At 54.0% G+C, this 17,550-nt stretch overlaps 1 protein-coding gene across 1 annotated transcript; it reads left to right on the top strand.

Moving 5' to 3' along the window:
• Window positions 1–6,382, top strand: ASB10 (ankyrin repeat and SOCS box containing 10). The gene is made up of 5 exons (XM_072329430.1): window positions 1–298; window positions 3,567–3,834; window positions 4,388–4,892; window positions 5,954–6,067; window positions 6,197–6,382. The coding sequence occupies exons 1-5, from the start codon at window positions 1–3 to the stop codon at window positions 6,380–6,382; spliced, it is 1,371 nt and encodes a 456-aa protein (XP_072185531.1).
• Window positions 6,383–17,550: the final 11,168 nt, after the last annotated feature.

Here is a 17,550-nt window from a genome sequence, read left to right as displayed (position 1 = left end):
ATGGACTGTTCCTTTGCCTTCAGCTCTGCCACACAGCGCACACTGCAGCGGGACAAGGAGCAGCTGGATCAGCAGAGGTGCTCTCAGACCCAGTCCCACCACACTGAGCACAGTGTGGCTGCCCAGAGGCCTTGGGTCGGCCGCATGGAGCCCCTGCAGTGCCAAGATCTGCTGGTGCAGAACGCGCTCTTCAGCGGGGACCTGGAGATGGTTCGGAAGTACTTCACCCGGAGCACAGCCATCAACCTCATCATTGAGGCCAGGGGTGAGGAGCTGCGCTGGACCAGCAGGAAGTTTGGTGGGTGTGCAGAGTGGGAACGCCAAGGGGAGGCTGTTGGTGACTGCTTGTGCTGGGGTGGAGAGGCTGAGGATGAAGGCTGCTTTGCGGAGGCATGGGCTCTTCTCAAGCATCCTGGCACAAGGCTGCAGACCATATTGACCGAGATGGGTTTTGTGGGGCTAGCAAGAGGCAACAGGAGGGGTGAGCTTTCAGATGCAGGTGCTGATGCTTTTTGAGTGGTAAAGGTTGCTTAGGTGCAGGATTTTTATAACCATGTTCTGTATTGCTACAGTCTACTCAGGGAGAAAAATACAAATGTTATTTCCCTTTGTGGAACTGAGGCCACTTATCAGAAAGCCATTAATTGCACACTTTAATTCCTGCCCTGTGCTGGGCTGGCAGGCACTTCAGCAGCTCCCTTATGAAGTCTTTGTCCCAGAGAAAACAGAGAAACCTCTGTAAAATGACATCACCCAGATGTGGATCTTATCGCCAAAGACTCAGAATGTGAAAAACCCAACCAAACAAGCCCATCCATCAAGCCCAGGCCAAAGACGTAACTCAGAAGGCAGCAGACACACCTGAGTCCTTGGCCGTGCGTCTCTGAACTGCACAAACAGGTGCTGAAACGTGCCAAGTGATGACCTAAAATTAGAGCCCAATGACCTGGCATTACTGAGGTTCCTCCCCACTGGTACTTTGAGCAGCCCTGAGGAGGTGTCAATGTGCAGTGATACTGACACCGAGTCACGCCGCCTTTTGTCTCCCCAACAGTGCTTTTAGAACTGAGGAACTCAGGCTCTTATTGGGTGCTTGTTTATGTCTTTGGGGTTACTGCAGATCCCACAAGGTGAGGCAGTTCGCCAAGGGCTTCCCTCTTGCTACTCTTTCATGCACTGCATTGTGCCTGGGCTGTTGGTGGTGAATGCACAGACAAACCAAACGATGCTTTAGAATATCAGGATGGAGCACGGTCATTTATTGAGGAGAGTAAGGTTTCCCATTTTATGCTCTTCTCTGGGTCTCCTGTGTCATTGTTGGTGTCAGTTAGTTTGCTGTAGCTGCGTGATCTGACTGGTGTGACACAAAATTAAACCCTTTGAGAAGTTCGGAGTGTTTGTCAGAATGTGCTCTGAACAAACCAGGTAACAAGGACTGTGAGCAAAGTGCTGCTCTGAAACCAGTGAGAGGGCAGGATGGGTTTGTGCAGTGAGTGGGGAAGGGAGAATGCAGTCTTAGGTGAAAGGACAGCGGTGAGGAACACCCAGTGAAGGGACTGTCAGAGGATGGGAAAAAACAGGACTTCCATGGTAGGAGCTCTCAGCAAGGCTGGATTTCAAGGAAATGTAGGAAGAGATCTGAAGGACAATCCCATTCTATGTTTTCACTTGGCTTGTCATGCATCATTCCCCATCCCTGATCTACTTCTAATGCTGCTTTGGCTTTGAGCTTTGATAAGAAGTAACTTTCCTGTTGCTTGTTTAAAAACCTGCCTGGTGCCACTGACTTGGTTGGAGCCAGCAAAGGGGGGTGAGTGCAGCGCTGGATGGAGCCAGCATTGTGGCAGCTGCGTGCCGTGAGTGCACAGTCAGCGACGTGGTGCTGCAGTGGCACAGGCAGCAATGGGGTGACAGCAGGCACTGCTCCCTTCTTGTCCTGTCAGCAATGTCCTGCCTCCTCTACCCCACATGCTGCAGTGCAGTGCTGTGGGGTTCCCTGTACAGCAGCAATGCAGAAGCACTGCTGCCTGGTGGGAGACTCTTCCCTGCCCCCTGATGCTACTGCAGGGTCACGAGGGTTCCCAGAATAGTAGAGTGATCTGAGCCATTCCCAGCCCGAGCCAAGCCGGGCTGTGACATGTCTCTGCGCCCAGACAGGCGGTGCGGGGCACGGGGTGCTGGTGGGGCTGTGCCACAGGCTGTGGAGGCAGCAGGTCCAGCCGCGGCTCCTTCTGCAGGCTGGGTTCTGCATCATGGGCAGTGCCGTGGGCAGAGGGGACAAGCAGCGGGAGCCCATCTGCACACGGAAGGCAGAGGGCCCAGCCCAGGCATTCTGGCAGGCACTGCTGGCAGGGGAGCAGGGGGTTGTGGCCGACCTCCTCAGCTACCCTCAGCACCAGCTCAGTCCCAACACGGTGTTTGACACCAGTGACCTGGAGGAGTGGAGGAACTACCGCTTCAATTTCCGTGGGCTGAGTATGCAGGGGCAGCAGGCAGTGCAGTGGGGCTGCTGGGCGCTCAGAGCTTTGCTTCTGCTGCAGGGCGTAGGATTATGTGCTATGGATGCCGCTTTGGCTGTGGAGGGGTGGGGATGGGAGTGAGCACTGGGATGTGGCAGGGTGCCCCTGTGTGCATGTGGCTGGGAGTGTGGGGTGTGCTCTGGGTACCTGGCCCTTGTTTCCAGGTCTCCCCTCTGGACACAGGAATTCAGGCTCCAGGTTGTGCTCCCATAGCTTGCTTTCATGTCCCTGTGCTGTCTGTGCAGCTGAGCTGGCTGCAAGCTGTTGTGGATGAGGAATTGCCACAGCTCTGTTCTGGGTCCTTGGGATGGTTCTGTTGGAACCCAGTCCTATAAAAACAGCTGAGTGCATTCTGTCTCTGCAAGAAGAGGTAAGAGGGAAGCGGTCCTGAGCAATCGTGTGGCCTGGGTCAGGATGCAGCCCTGTAGCTCTGCATGGAGAGGCAGCAGGAAACATGATTGAAGGAAAGCTTTTCCTTAACAGCTGCAGGTTGTGTGCCTGCAGACTGCACCAGCTCAGCAGTGGTTCCAGCTGGGTCAGCATCTTTAGGAACTGGCAGCTTTCAGCTGCTCTTCTGCCACAGGCCCTGGATGACCATCCCTGCTGAGGCTTGCTTGCCTGTGCCACACTCAGGGCTTTTCTGTGTAAGTGACAGCCTGCTCCAGCAACCATTTGCTTTGCTGCCCGGTCCTTCTGTGGTGGTGCTTCATGAAAGCTGTTCTCCCCAGCCATGCTGTTGCTCTCAGCCCTGCCTTTGCCCAAAGTCTCCTCACTCACTGTGCTCCTGCCAGCAGAAGTCTTGTGCTGCTCAAGTGAGCTGCAGATGGAGAAGCCCAGCTCTGGGAAAGGCCTTGGCCCTGGGGCTCCTCCTGCTCCTTGGGGCAGCACAGCATGCAGCCTCAGCCAAATCCCAGCTGTCCTGTGCCCTCATCAGGCCAGGCCCAAGGCAGAGACTTTGGTAACTGGCAGGAAGAGAGTCCCTGGAGGAAAAACCCTGGTTCTGGACCCAGGGCTGGATGTGGATCCCTGATTCCCCTTTCTCTGCAGGACTGTGGTCTCTGAGCTACGAGCAAGAGCTCACCACACCGCTACACATCACAGCCAGCCGGGGCTACACAGACTGCCTGCACCTCCTGCTGCTCAGGGGCGCTGCCGTCAACTTTGCACCAGGGGGTAAGACTGCCCTGCACGAGGCTTGTGTGGCAGCCAGTGCTGACTGCGTGCGCCTGCTGCTCAGCTTTGGAGCTGACCCTGAGGCTGTCTCTGAGGATGGATACAGGCCTCTGCATCTCTGCAAGAGTCCAGACTCCATCAAGTGAGTTCTGCCCAAGGGACATAGGGGGTCTCCCCTGCTTGAGCCTCACTTTGTGCAGAAGGGATCCTCTCACACACCTGCAGGTGGGCTGGTGGACGCAGCCGGTTGGCTGATGCATAGGGTGGCTTGGCTGCGTATTCCTGGGCCAGGGCCATCTCTGATGCCTGCCAGATGACTGCAGGCTACAGTTCTCAGAGCTGATGCAGCTGAACGTGGTACTGCTGCCCTGCTGCCTGCTGGCAGCACAGAGATGACGGGTGATGCTGTAAAACTCGAGGCATGCATGTGCCGATGGACATGGATGCACACCCAGCGTGTACTGAAACTCATCGGGCACCTGTGGAAAGAAATGGGGCTGGGTTAGGGCAACAGAGTCTCTGCTGCCCAGCTGTCCTGGCTTAAACCTGCTGTTCCAGGCATGAGGAGCTGAGGTGTGGGGATACTTGGGAGAAGTGAAAGTCATGGGGTGGTGCAGACAAGAAGATGTGGGGGTTGTGGGTAGGATAGGAGCTGTAGAGGAGGGGTTGTCACTGAGTCTGCTTGGTCCTCACAGGTGTGTTCAGCAGCTGCTGAAGCACGGTGCCTGTGTAAACAGCCGGACAGAGGAGGAGGAGGACACAGTGCTGCATGTGGCGGCACGGCACGGCCTCATCGATCACATCCAGCTGCTGCTGCAACACGGGGCAGAGCTGGAGGCGAGGAATGAGGAGGGGCAGACGCCGCTGAATGCTGCCTGCGCGCAGCCACACTCAGCCCAGGACATGGAGCGCTACTACAGGGTGTGCCAGCTGCTGGTGGAGAGCGGTGCCAGCGTCAATGCTGCTGACAGGGACCATCAGCACCCGCTGCACTTGGCCTGCAAGAACGCCAACGCTCAGATAGCGGAGCTACTGCTGGCCCAGGGTGCAAACGTCAACATCATGAACTACAGCGGCAACACAGCCCTGCACAACATCCTGCAGGCAGCTGCCTACAAGCTGGAGCACCATCCCGAGCTCGTGGTGCGGACCCTGCTCAACTACGGGGCCATCCGCATCTGGCCTGGCTCCCTCCTCAAGGTGTGTGCGGCTGGGTGTGCAGCGGGGAGGGCAGACAGTGACCTGGGGACCCCAGTGGGAGCGGGGGTGGTTCTGACACAGCAGGTTATGCTCTGGGCTTGCTGACCTGGCTACTTCCTCCCAGGGCTGGGAGGAGAAGGAGAGGCTGCTATTGGTAAGGGAATCCCTGAAGCTTTCTCCCTGGGGCATGTTCTCCTGTAGGGTTCTCCCATCTGCTCAGCTGTACGGACAATCCCTGCCAAGTTCCCATAACTACTTGCCTCAGGAAGCGCTGCCCTCCTTCTTCTCAGGTGCTGGTTCTCCTCCCTGGGGTGTATCCTTCAGCTCATGCTTCCTCTGCAAGACACCAGCAAATGAAGAGTTAAGTTCCTGTCTTAATTTCTGAGCAGTGCAATAATTACCCAGCCCGGAGATCAGCAGATTGCTCTCCCCTTTGGGAAAATACAGGAAAATCAACAATTAACACTAATTAATCTCCTATTAACGCCAGATAATGAGGATCACTCTTACAGCCGGAATAGACTCTGACAGCGGCTGCTGGCCTGGGCCATAGGGAGTGGGAACCCGGAGCTGTGGGGCTGTGCTGGGTACAGCCACGTGTGGGTGCTGCGTGTTCCCAAGACCATGCTGGTGTAAGAGAAACCGTCACAAGTGTGTCTCTTGCACTTCGGGGTGCTGTGAAAACACGGGCATGGTGCACACCAGGGATTTGTGTCGCATCAGTGGCACATGGTCCCTTTCTGGGGCTCACAGGAGCATGATGGACTCAAATTACACACAACACAGACATGGGATGTCTGCAGCCTCACCCAGCACAGTGCAGCCCCGAGAGCCCCACGGAGCTCCCCCCAGAAGGGCTGTGCTTTGGTCCTGCTGCACGCAGATGGTGTCAGTCCCTGCCCCACGTGGCTCCTGCTCTGACCCGATGCGTGCGGAAAGCAGCCAGGCACGTAGCATGGGGGCGGAAGAACCAAGGCACCCAGCGGGTGCAGCTTTCTGAGGGGTGAGGGTGTGACCCACAGGACCGTGGGTCCATCCATGGGCTGCCTCCCCCTGCACAGGTGCTGCGGTACTGCAATGCCTGCCCGCGAGCCATCGAGGCCCTGATGAACTGCTACGACCACGTGCGCGTGTCCGAGGAGTGGGTGTCGGCGGTCCCAGCTGAGGTTGTGCAGGTGAGGGGCAGAAGGTCTGGGAACGGGGCTGGGAGACCCGGCAGGGCAGCGGGTGGGAGGGGTGCACCCAGGCAATGGGGCGGTGGGATGGTCCATTCTGTGTCTCTGACCCTCTGTTCTCTCCTGCAGAAGTATCCCCGTTTCTACCAGTCGCTGTTCTCCCTGGAGCAGAGGCCCCGCTCCCTGCAGCACCTGGCCCGCTGCACGCTCAGGGCCTTCCTGGAGGGACGGCTGCTCCCGGTGCTCTCCCAGCTGCACCTGCCCAGTGCCCTGCACCGCTTCCTGCTGCTCAGCTTCGAGGACATTCTCTACTGAGTGTGCAGCCCCACATCCCACCACGTCTTTCTGTGCAGATGTTACATCCTTCCTGCTGATCCCTTCCCTCTCGCTGCACTAAGCCAGCCCCTCTGCTGTCCCTGCCATCCCTGTGCGCTGCCTCCTGCACCTATGGAGCAGTCCGTGCACCCACACGAACTATGACAAGCTCCAGACTCACCAAGGAAAGCCAGAGATGAGCATCAGGGCATTTTGTGGACTGGGGAAATGTTCTGGACTGACCTCAGCTTTGTTGTAGACAATCAGCCCTCCTATCCCAAAGCTACAAATTCTAACCAGACCCAGGCTGCTCTGCTGTTGCGGACATCTGTTGGGATCTTATCTTTTGTCGTGTTTACAGTTTGTACACAAGGCTGTTTGGAATAAACACTAATAAACGCCAGCCTACAACTTCTGCCCTGCCTTGCAGACTGCGTGTCCCAGCTCAGTGTGACAGCTGTGCACAGCAGCACATATGCATAGACCTGTGTGTCCATCTGCTCCGCTGAGGACCAGAGACGAAGGGTGGTGGGCACGGAGCCGAGGCCTCCGGAATGCACTCTTCCAATGCAGGTTCAGTATCCGGATTTGCCTGGCCTTGCAGCTTAGAGCAGGGCTTGTTCCAGCTCCAGGTGAGGAAGAAGTGTGCCCTGGGAGCACCGTTCTCCTGGGCACAGAGCAGCCTGTCCCTGTGCCCCCACTCAGCATCTGACAGCCCAGCGCAGGGCCACGCACTGCACTGCACTGTGAGAAAGGTAAAGGGGAGTATCTGCTTCTGCTATTTAAAGTCAGTACTACGAAGGCTAAGCAGCCTTTAGCTATTTGCTGGAAGTGAACCCCATCCTGTTGCTGCCTCAGGCAGTGGCTGGGCTGCTGCTGCCTGTCAAAGGATCTGCTCATACAGCTCTGTGTTCATTCCTCTCTGTGCAGTGATCTTCTGAAGCCTCTGAATACTCACCCTGGCACCAGGGCAAAGGGACACGCAGAGCTGAAGGCTGAGCAGTGGGACAGACCCAGGGTTCCTGCCTCTGCCTGGACACAGAGTGTAGCTCTGCTCCTCCTGTTACTGCTGCCTTGCACAGCCAGTCCATGCTGCTCTGAAGTAGTGAGAATGACATAACCGTGAGTTGTGGTGTGCCATCCCTTGTGTATTTGCACCAGGGATGCATCGCACACAGCACGGCTGCTAATGGGATACAATACGGATGTGTGCTCTTAGGCTCACAGCGCATGCCTGGGAGCTGGCTGCAGCAGTCTGCATGTCCAGGTAATATCACTGCGTAGAGATGATGTAACCCAAAAAGGACTGACAGCTTTATGGCTTTGATGGGCAGGGAGGGGAGGGGATGTCCCACAGCTGCCTGCAGAACAGCAGGAGGAGAGCAAGGGAGTGAGAGCTTTTGAATACATGGGGTAGCAGCCCCTGCTTGTAGCATGCTTCAGGAGTGTGTCTGCTGGAACCAGAGCTGGAACCGAGCATGAAGTCACCACCTCCCTGCTGGCTGTGCTCACATGGCTGCTCAGGGTCATCTGTTTATAGCAACAAGTCCCGTAGCCGAATTCTTGCAATTCAAAGCACTTTTTATAGTGTTTGCTTTTTGGTATGTTGTATCTGTGGTTGGAAGAAGGATGAAATAGGAGGGTCTGTCTCGTGGTGATGGCATGGATTTGGGTTGCCTTAAGCTGGCTGGACACCCTTGGTATGGGGGCAGCCCACAGAGCAGTGCAGAGCAGGTCTTTCCAGAAATATCCTGCAGTAACGTATGCTCAGTAATGTGTACTGAGCTACTGAGATAACATCATTTCTGTGAGGACAGGGGAGGACCGAATTGAATTGTTCTGCTTTGTCACTTGTATTTCTCACAGCTGTTGGACTTCAGGCCCAGCCCCAGATCCATTTCTGCTGTGCTGGGGTCTGCCCTGCGTTTCAGTGCTAAGGACAGTGCAGTCTGAAAGAACTCAACCGACAGAATCTCTGTTTCTGCAACCAGAAGAGCACACAGTGCCCCTGCACATGCGGACAGCCCGATTCCAGGAGCTGCCTGTGCCTCTTTGGCGTTGATGCATTGGGGCAGGAGCTGTGCCTGGAGGTGAGGGCTGTGCTCTGAACCGAGGACAGGGACACTGTTGGAGCAGGTGCACGTGGCTCGAATCTGTTTTCAGTGTCACAGGGAGCTGCAGACTGTGGCTGTGCCAGGTGCCAGGAATGCCTCCCAGGCACATGCTGTTGTTCAGCTTCGGCATTCGCCTGTTCTTTTGGGCAGAGCAAAGGGAGCCACCCTCGTGACTGGCAGAGGAAATGTGAGCCCATGGCTGTGCCCGGGAACAAAGCTGTCCCATTTCCAAGCAGAAGTTCCCATCCCCGCTGCAGCTGCTGGGTGTCACTCTGCCCCTCTCTCAAAACATTGCCTATCCCCTCTTCCAAAGTGTCCCCTTCCTTTAGCTGAAGGCTTCCACTGACATCAGCTCTGCTGAGGCTGTACCTCAGGTGTGGCGTTGTCTGGTTCTGGGCCCCTCGCAGCCAGGCAGACATGGAGCTTTCAGTGTGTGCAGAGAAGGGCAGTGGAGCTGTGAGGTCAGGAACACAAATCTCATGGGGAGCGGCTGAGGGAGCTGGGACTGTTCAGGCTGGAGGAGACTCAGGGGAGACCTTATGGCTCTCTACAGCTGCCTGAAAGGAGGTGGTGGTGAGCCAGGCAATGGGACGAGAGGGAACAGCCTCAAGTTGCACCAGCGGAGGTTCAGGTTGGATGTTAGGAGTCATTTCTTCTCCAAAAGAACAGTCAGGCACAGAAACAGGCTGCCCAGGGAGGTGGTGGAGTGGCTGTCCATGGAGGCGTCCAAGAAACACTGAGATGTTGTATGAGGGACACGGGTTAGTGGGGAAATGGTGGTGGGTGGATGGTTGGTCCGGATGATCTTGGAGGTCTTTTCCAACCTTGGTGATTCTATGACCTTTCCCTGTAGGCTTCCCAGCCTCACGGATCTGCTTGACTCTTACCTGGCCTGGCCTGTCCCTTGGTAAGCAGCATTAATGCCATTTGGTTGATTTCAGCAGCAATGTGGATCTTTTTCTACCATGCATTTAACCAGTCAATTTTTGGACCCACGTAAGTGTGAGCATTATGATATCCTTCTGCCAGGAGGCTCTTAACTAAGTTGCACACTGTGCCCATCGTCTCCTCCTATTTGTCCTCGTGCTGTCGCCTTGTTTCATGGGATACCTTTAAACTCTTGCCTTCAAAAGATCTGTGGGCATCTGTGGTCTGTTCTGCATCAGCTACTCGAGATCTTACACATCACTGTCTCTTCCCTCCTTCATCAGTCAGAATTCCACCTGGCTGCATCACTCCCTGTGCAGAAGCTGTCACCCACTCCTTAACAGCACACACAGACCTTCCCTGGTCCTGGTGCATCCATTTGAGCTGAGAGGATTGGCACTGAGCCTCGCATCCAAAACGTGGTTGCATTCTGCTTTTTGAGGGTTACTCTCAGTGCTGTGGCTGTGAGATGCACACGACTCAGATCTGCACTTGGCATTGCCAGGGGCACACGGCCCAGGAGGAGCTTTGGAATCTCCTCTGCTCAGGTGGCACGTCCTTTTCTTGGGCTCACTGCTGCCCACAATGTGGCCTCTGTATTAAAATGAAGCCTACATTCTTCGTGCTCCTGTGTTTTGCCTGGAACCTGGATGCACTGAAGCCAGTTTTTCAGGAACCTTCCATTCCTGCAGTGCAGATCAGGTTGTTCTGAGCACCAAGCAGCCCAGCACCACCTGCCACCTTCACCATCCCAATGTTTCATTTTTAACCACCTCAACTGTACCAAAAATTACTTTTCCTTTTCTCCCTGCTTGCTAATAGCACACAGCTCTGAGATGTGGAAGGAATGCAGCTAGGAGTGTATTGTCAGAGTTACGTGGAGTTACACGGAATAACTGCTCTGTTACCCAGCTTCCTCAACTCAGTTAATACTGGTCACATCGCCTGTAGCAGACAGCTAATATTTCTCACTAGAATATTGTGTAAAACCAAGTCAAGTGACCTACAGGAGTCCAGGCATGTCATATGTTTGTAGTCAGCCCTATTGAGTGCTTATAGGCTTACAAACAAAGGAAAAAAACAACTAACGAACAAAACCCCCAAGTGTTTGTAAGTAACCCCTTCGCTTAGAAAGAACAAATGCTGTTATTGGCAGCTCTGGCTTTCACTGATTTACCCTGAGCATCCCTTGGCTGTTCACCTTGAGCATCCCTTGGACTGCTGGGATCTATGCTGAAGTAACTGCTCTCTATTTCTTGGATATCTGTGAACTTGTTAACCAATTAAAAACTCTCAAATGCAAGTTGCCCTCCCATAGACTACAGCAATTGTTACTTCGTTCCTCTTCAGCATCTTCCCTAATCACTGATGGAATAGGTGGTGTACCACTGCCACTGTGAAACATGTGTATCATCCATTGCTATTGCCCCAAAAACAGAGCGGGAAGATGTACCAGCTTCTTGTGGAGGTGCCCAGACACTGTGAGCTTCTGGCATCTGTTTCTCTGGAGTCTGTATTTAAAAAAAATAAAGCAAAAAGGAATTGGTGAGTGTTCAGAGAAGAGCCACGAGCGAGCTGTGGATTGCCAGCAACGCACGGCAGTGCAGGTCTGGGCAGGGTGGTGGGTTACACACCACGGTCAACTCCTGGGTGCCTGTGAGCAGCCCTGGGCACTGCAGGCAGAGGTGTGATGGTGCTGCCAGGACAGCCCCGCTAGACCTCCTGGTGCCACGGGGAGTGTGGGGCAGGTGCAGTTCTTCAGCATCGCCAGCCCTTCTAACTGGCACTCGGAGATAAGATGAGGTCCAATGCTGGAAATGGAAGCTGGGCAAAAAACAGATTAGAAATGAGGCAGGTTTAAATAGTGAGGATAATTAATCTGCTAGCTAATTGCCTCTTAGAATAGCTTATCGTGCTGAATGTAGATTTCTCACCTCTGTCATCTTTCAAACCACCACCAGTCCTGCCCTTGCCCAGGACAGGCTTCATCCTGTGCAGTGCTCAGCCCAAGTCCCAGGGTGATCAGAGTGCTTAATTGCAGCACTGTAATCCATGGTTCTTCACTCCCACGCTGGTCTGCTGCTGGCCTCCACTGCAGCTGGGACTGCATCTGACCCTGGGGGGATTAAACAGCTCCACATTTCTACCAAGAGCTCTGCTCATAGATACTTCACCTGATGCCTCTCACTTCCCCTTAGCTCCCTGCACTGTATGAATGCTGGCTGGCAGTGGCTCTGTTGAATTCCTTGGTCTGAATGTGCTGCACATCTTGGATTCTGAAAAAGGGATTCTGAAATAAAAGATGATGGATGGTAGCTTACACTCCTGGTTCAATACTTTAATACTTTTTCTTGCTCAGTTCTGCTCACAGACTTTGGCTTTGAGACTTCAGCCCCTTTGGAGCTCTGTGGATGCATCACCCTGCGGGACAGGGCAGCGCCTGTGGAGTCCCAGAGGATCTCATGATGAGGTGTGATATGCATGAGGCTGCTGACACGAGTTTCTAGGGGGACTCACCTGAGGAGGTTATCCATGATGTTCAGACCTGAGGGCCTTTACCACATGGCAGCAGAGCCCTCAGCATTGCCCTGAGCTGCAGCCCCACACTGCAATGCAGCCACAGGCAGAGCTCTTTGCTGAACTTACCATGTCAGCTTTGGCCCTGCCACAGCTCTCCTGATGCTCAGTGCTTCTTGTGTCTCACCATCAGGAGAAGGGAAATTGCTCACACACCTCTGCTCCCATTCAGGTGCTGATGCTCCCATAGTATGGTAAGTATCACATAGCTCACCAGTATGCAGCTGGTCAGACCAAGGCTGCTTCCTCAGCACAAAGCTAAAAGGCCAGTGGGAAGAGAACTATTGGTTGAGAGTGCAACTAGTCAGAAAACCCTATTCAGGGACAGTTACCAGTACTGAAGGTGCACTGATAAGCAGGGGCTTACCTGGAGGCCTGTCCTGCCTCTGGCACTACTCACAGACGTTGAAAACCCACATGAAGGAACAGCCATTGTGTTTATATAATGTGCAGAAGATGCTGTGCCTGCTGGAGCTGCAGACCTGTAAGGAAAAAGACAAAGTTCTCCCCTAGAGGCAGTAAAGCCCAGCTCTAGCGGCCATGGTAAGACCCAGTCTGCAAGAGATGGGGCATGCTGAGATCATGGCAGAGGCCGAAAGCTGGGATCAGTCTGCCTGGAGGGGAGGAAGCTCAGGGGATCTCATCAGTGTCCACAAACACCTGAAGGGTGGGTACAAGGAGATGGAACCAAGCTCCTTTCAACACTCCTCCCCAGAACACTCCTCAGAGATGTATGAAGGAGTAAAGAACTGATGCCATGAGAGCAGGGGCAGACAAGTCAGGTATCAGCGCCATCTGTCTGCCCACGGTGTGTGTCCAGCACTGGGTGCAGGATTCAAGAGGAGTGCCAGGAAATGTGGAAGTGGGGATGTGCTCTATGTGTTGGCCTGGATCGTGGTTGATCTTTGCTGGATAGACCTGCTGCCTGCTGAGGACAAGGGTGCTTCACCTGTGCATTGCTGTATTTTCTGCTTCATCTGTGGGGCCTGGGGCAAATGGGCAAGGAGAGAAGGTGTAGCTGTGCCTGGATTGACTGCTGTCACTCTGGGTACAGAAATGGTTTGCACCTTAGCTGATGAGACCCCAGAAAACCCACCAGCTCTCACTCCAGCCATGAGGAAGCATTCCCCTAGGTGCACTGCTGGGAGGGCTTTCTGTCTTCCCTCATTCACCTGGGAAAAGGATCAGGGAGAGGCAGCTTAAAAGATGCTTCTGGGCACCCTGCTGGATCACAGAGGGTGGCAGACAGGCCCCGGTTACTGCTGCCCCTGCACGAGGCTCAACAGAAAGGTCTGTGTGATGTTCTAGAGTGCCAGCTCTGACTCTAAACCCCAAAACAGATCACTCTGCATTTTCCTCACCTCCAAGTTATAGTCTCTCCCTATATCAGGAATTCTGGCTTGGGACAGGTCCCTGTAAGGAGCCTTCTGCTGTGCTGAGGATTCATCAGTAGCAAAGCTATGCACTTAGGAACATGTCTCCTATAAGAGGAGGATCCTGGGTTCTTGCTATCCCAGCTACGACCCTGCCAGGCCCAGTTCTTAAGCATGCTCACAAGGAAGGAGAGGGCAGCTCAGCAGCTGCTGCAGGCATGAAGCTGAAGACAGAATCACGTGGGGTAACTCGGCACTGCGGTGAAATGCGGTGAGGCTGCACCTTGTAGTTCAGCTGGAGCCACTGGGTGCTCCTTGCCCTCAAACTGCCTGCTGGGACAGGACCCACACACCAGCCTGCAGCCTCCAGGGCTGCTTCACTTTGGGCCACTTCATGGATATGGTCCAGCAGAGCCTGTGCCTGCCATGGGCCTTACTTTCACACCATGGCTATCCCACTCTATAAACTTCACAAACTCTGAGTAAAACATTTTGCAGCATCACCCTTGCTTTTAATGTGCTTGGTGGCTGTACTGCTGGAACGCCCAGAGACCATGGCCAGAGTCAGTCCTGTTTTGCCAGATTCTGTGCTCAGATGGTAAGGGAGGCAGGCAGAGGCATAAAGCTAAGGCTGCATAGCAGTTTCCATTAGAAGGACTTGCTTCCTTTACGGGTCAGTTATTAAATGTTAACTGGTGCAGATGTGTTTTGCCATGCAGCATGCCTGTCTCAGGATGAACGTTTCCCTTTGTAACTACAACAAAATGAATTCTAACAGTCGGCAGGGTAAGATTGAGGCATGCAGTGGGCCCTTAGCCTCTGCTCAGCCAACATCCCGTGTACCTGGAGGATCATCTTCACAACCCACCGTGCAGCAGCAGCTTGCAGTGCAGGAAGTGGAGCTGGCCTGGTTGGTTCTTCTTCTGCCCAGTAGCTCATAGCCAGCTGATCCCAATGGCAATCCTCCACAGAGCCCATCTGTTATGTATCCTCAGGGACATTTGAGGGCAGCCCTGTGGAGAGGGACCTGGGGGTCCTGGTGGATGAGAAGCTGGATATGAGCCGGCAGTGCGTGCTTGCAGCCCAGAAGGCCAACTGTATGCTAGGCTGCATTTAAAAAGGGGTGGCCTGCAGGGAGAGAGAGGTGATTGTCCCCCTCTACTCAGTTCTTGTGAGGCCCCATCTGCAGTGCTGTGTCCAGGCCTGGGGAGCCCAATACAGGAAGGATGTGGAGTTCTTGGAGCGGGTCCAGAGGAGGCCACTAAGATGGTCAGAGGGCTGGAGCAGCTCTCCTGTAAGGAAAAGTTGAGGGAACTGGGCTGGTTTAGCTTGGAGAAGAGAAGGTTCCGGTGAGACCTCATTGTGGGCATCCAGTACTTGAAGAGAGCATTTAAACAGGAGGGGGAATGCCTGTTTACAAGGGTAGATAGTGATAGGACAAGGGGCAATGGTTTTAAACCGAGACAGGGGAGGTTTAGGTTAGAGATTAGGAGGAAGTTTTTCACCCAAGAGGGTGGTGATGCACTGGAACAGGTTGCCCAAGGAGGCTGTGGGTGCCCCATCCCTGCAGGCATTCAAGGCCAGGCTGGATGTGGCTCTGGGCAGCCTGGGCTGCTGGTTGGTGACCCTGCACACAGCAGGGGGTTGGAACGGGATGATCATTGTGGTCCTTTTCAACCCAGGCCATTCTATGACTCTATGATTCTATGATTTCCAGGCTGACTTTCTCCCATGATGCCTTACCTATGCTGAGCAGTTTGAAGCCATGTCAAAGTCTCTGTGTTGACCAGACAGATCATTTGACCACCCTCAGCAATGACACTGAGTCAGTTTGTGCAGGACTGAGCAGCAGGACACTGCCCAGTTCTGCCTGCTGACCTCAGAAGTGCAGGGATGTTGGCTGTCCTGCACCCACCTGCCTGCAGCAAGAAACAGAGGGGGGCAGGATGGAGCTCAGAAGTCCTCATGCTGAAAGCAGCCAGGAAGAGGGGTAGGAAGCAGAGACAGGCTGAAGTCCAGCTCAGGCAATGATATGCCCAAGGGGTGAAACTGTTATCTGTAAGTGAAGGGCACTACCCCACTGAATCTGAATTCAGTGCTCATGGCCCAGTACTGGGAGACCAAAGTGGTGAGGGTGACAAACATAGGCTGGGAATGCAGCGGGTTCTGAAAAGATGGCAGACAGCAGGGCTCCTCCTGAAATCCCATTTCAATGCCTGGTAATGTGAGGCTCTGGGGGCTGTCAGGAGTGCAGTGGGACCGAGAGCTTTACAAAATGCACATGCAATTAATATTTCTCATGTTCCTGGTGTGCTGGCCAGAGTACCTTCAGGGATGTGTAGGGAACACGCCAGATACCTGCAAAGTGGGGGATGGAGCCTGATAAAATGGAATAAAGTGGCTCCCCGCAGGGAAAGCGTGTGGGGAGGGAGAAACACGCAGGGAGAGCGCTGAACAGCGGAGGTCTGAGCCTCAAGTGGAAGCCATGGAAACTGCATTTGTGCCAGACAGAAGCTGAGGAAGATCAAAGGTGGGATGCAGAAACGGGGAAAGCCCTTGGAAGTCCCAGCAGTGTTAGAGTTACAGCATGCAGCTCAGACCCTCACTCTTCTACTCTGGCTCACCTGCAAGGGTGGCATTGTAGGAACTCTCAAACTGTACCTTGTTCAGTGTACACACACCTATACAGCATTTGCTTTATTTTGCTTGCAAACCTTTTATTTCCAGTCCTCAGCTGTTCCTTCTCTGCTTCTTTGCTTTATTATTCAGCAAATGATCTTCTACCTTCCCTTACTCTCAAGTCTCACAAGACAAAGTGAGCCAGAGTGTGCAGTGAGTGTGGGAAGGCTGAGAAGTTGGAACTCCTCTCTTCTGGGGGAGAGAGCTCCCTGGAGTCACGGTCTGTGCTGCTGCAGACATGGATGGACTGGGAATCAGTGACTGAGGGACACAGCTAATGCAAGTGTGTGATCAGGAAAGCAGCATCTCCTACCTGGTGAGATATTTAGGGACTTGCAGGGTGCAAGATACTGATTTGCAGAGGGCAGTATAGGAGCTTGTATTACTGGCCTTGGGAGTCACTGTTCCTGGTGGAGCTACGGTTCATTTGCAGCCCTCTGTGTTTCCCCAGCAAGGTGACAAATACAGCATTCCCAATTGATCTCAGACCTTGCTAACTTTCAGGGCAGAGAAAGCTCAAAGATCACACAGAAAATATTCATTCAACAAATGGCCAAACCGAAGTTGCTGAGCAGTAGGAACTTGCTTGCAAATTCTTGATGTGGAGCACAGGGCTTGAGATCCAGTCACATGCGGTTACACTTTCATGTTCTTCATAGTCTAATGTGTCTTGGTAGCAGTGGAATGAACCCACGTTCCACATGTGAAGGTGACTCCAGCCTGAGGGATCCTTTCCCAGAGAAACGTTTGGTGGATGAAAGCGGAGAGCTGGGGCAAGGATAGCTAAAGGATGCTGACCTGCAGAACCTGACTGCCTTCCTTCTGGTGCCACCACTGACCCCTGAGGCAGATTCATAGCAGTGCCAGTCACTGCCAGCCTCCTGCCCAGCCTAGAACCTGGGCTCTTGTTCTAGGAAAGGGGCCAGAGCGTCCTACAAGCACGCACTTCTCCTCCTTGGTGACCCAAGAGCCATCAGTCAGAGGTGTTTCCTTGAGACTGTGAGGATAAACAATGGGGAAAAGTACAGACGGAACTATGCAGAAAGGGAAGGCTCTGTGCAGGGATTTAGGTTGTACCTGGTTAGCAGAGGAAAGCTGAGGGCCCCGTAGTCAGTCTGCTGGACCCATTCACCCTCATTTACGTGCTCCACACAGAATCCTAGTACCCATTCACAGAACACATCGCTGAGGGCCGCAGGAAGGCAGTGTGCCAGGAGGAATCCGTGCATTCCTTCAGATGTCACTGCCACCAGGGACCTCAGGGAGCCCAGCGGCCGCAGGGACTGCACCTCTCAGCAGAGGCTGAGCACGGGGACACACAGGGCGCTGAGGGGGGAACTACCTGGGGGACGGTGGCTGCTCGGAGCATCGCTGTGCCACAGAAAACGCCTTCAGGGTATGCTTAGACACCACTTCAGCTCTGGCATTTTTCTGTTTCTGAGTGCTTTAGGAAGCAATCCTGAGGCTGATATTCTTTTGCAGCAGGGCCTTGGTTGGA

The sequence above is a fragment of the Excalfactoria chinensis genome, chromosome 2, assembly GCF_039878825.1.
Source record: "Excalfactoria chinensis isolate bCotChi1 chromosome 2, bCotChi1.hap2, whole genome shotgun sequence".
Classification (NCBI taxonomy): Eukaryota; Metazoa; Chordata; class Aves; order Galliformes; family Phasianidae; genus Excalfactoria; species Excalfactoria chinensis.
This window is presented reverse-complemented; position numbering and strand designations above follow the sequence as displayed.

What these genes read in the sequence shown, in the direction of transcription:
- ASB10 (XM_072329430.1), top strand. Translation starts at nt 1, where the DNA reads ATGGACTGTTCCTTTGCCTTCAGCTCTGCCACACAGCGCACACTGCAG. An exon ending in AAGAGTCCAGACTCCATCAA is followed by an intron (nt 3,835 to 4,387) that starts GTGAGTTCTGCC and finishes TGGTCCTCACAG; the next exon opens with GTGTGTTCAGCAGCTGCTGA. An exon ending in GGCCTGGCTCCCTCCTCAAG is followed by an intron (nt 4,893 to 5,953) that starts GTGTGTGCGGCT and finishes CCCCCTGCACAG; the next exon opens with GTGCTGCGGTACTGCAATGC.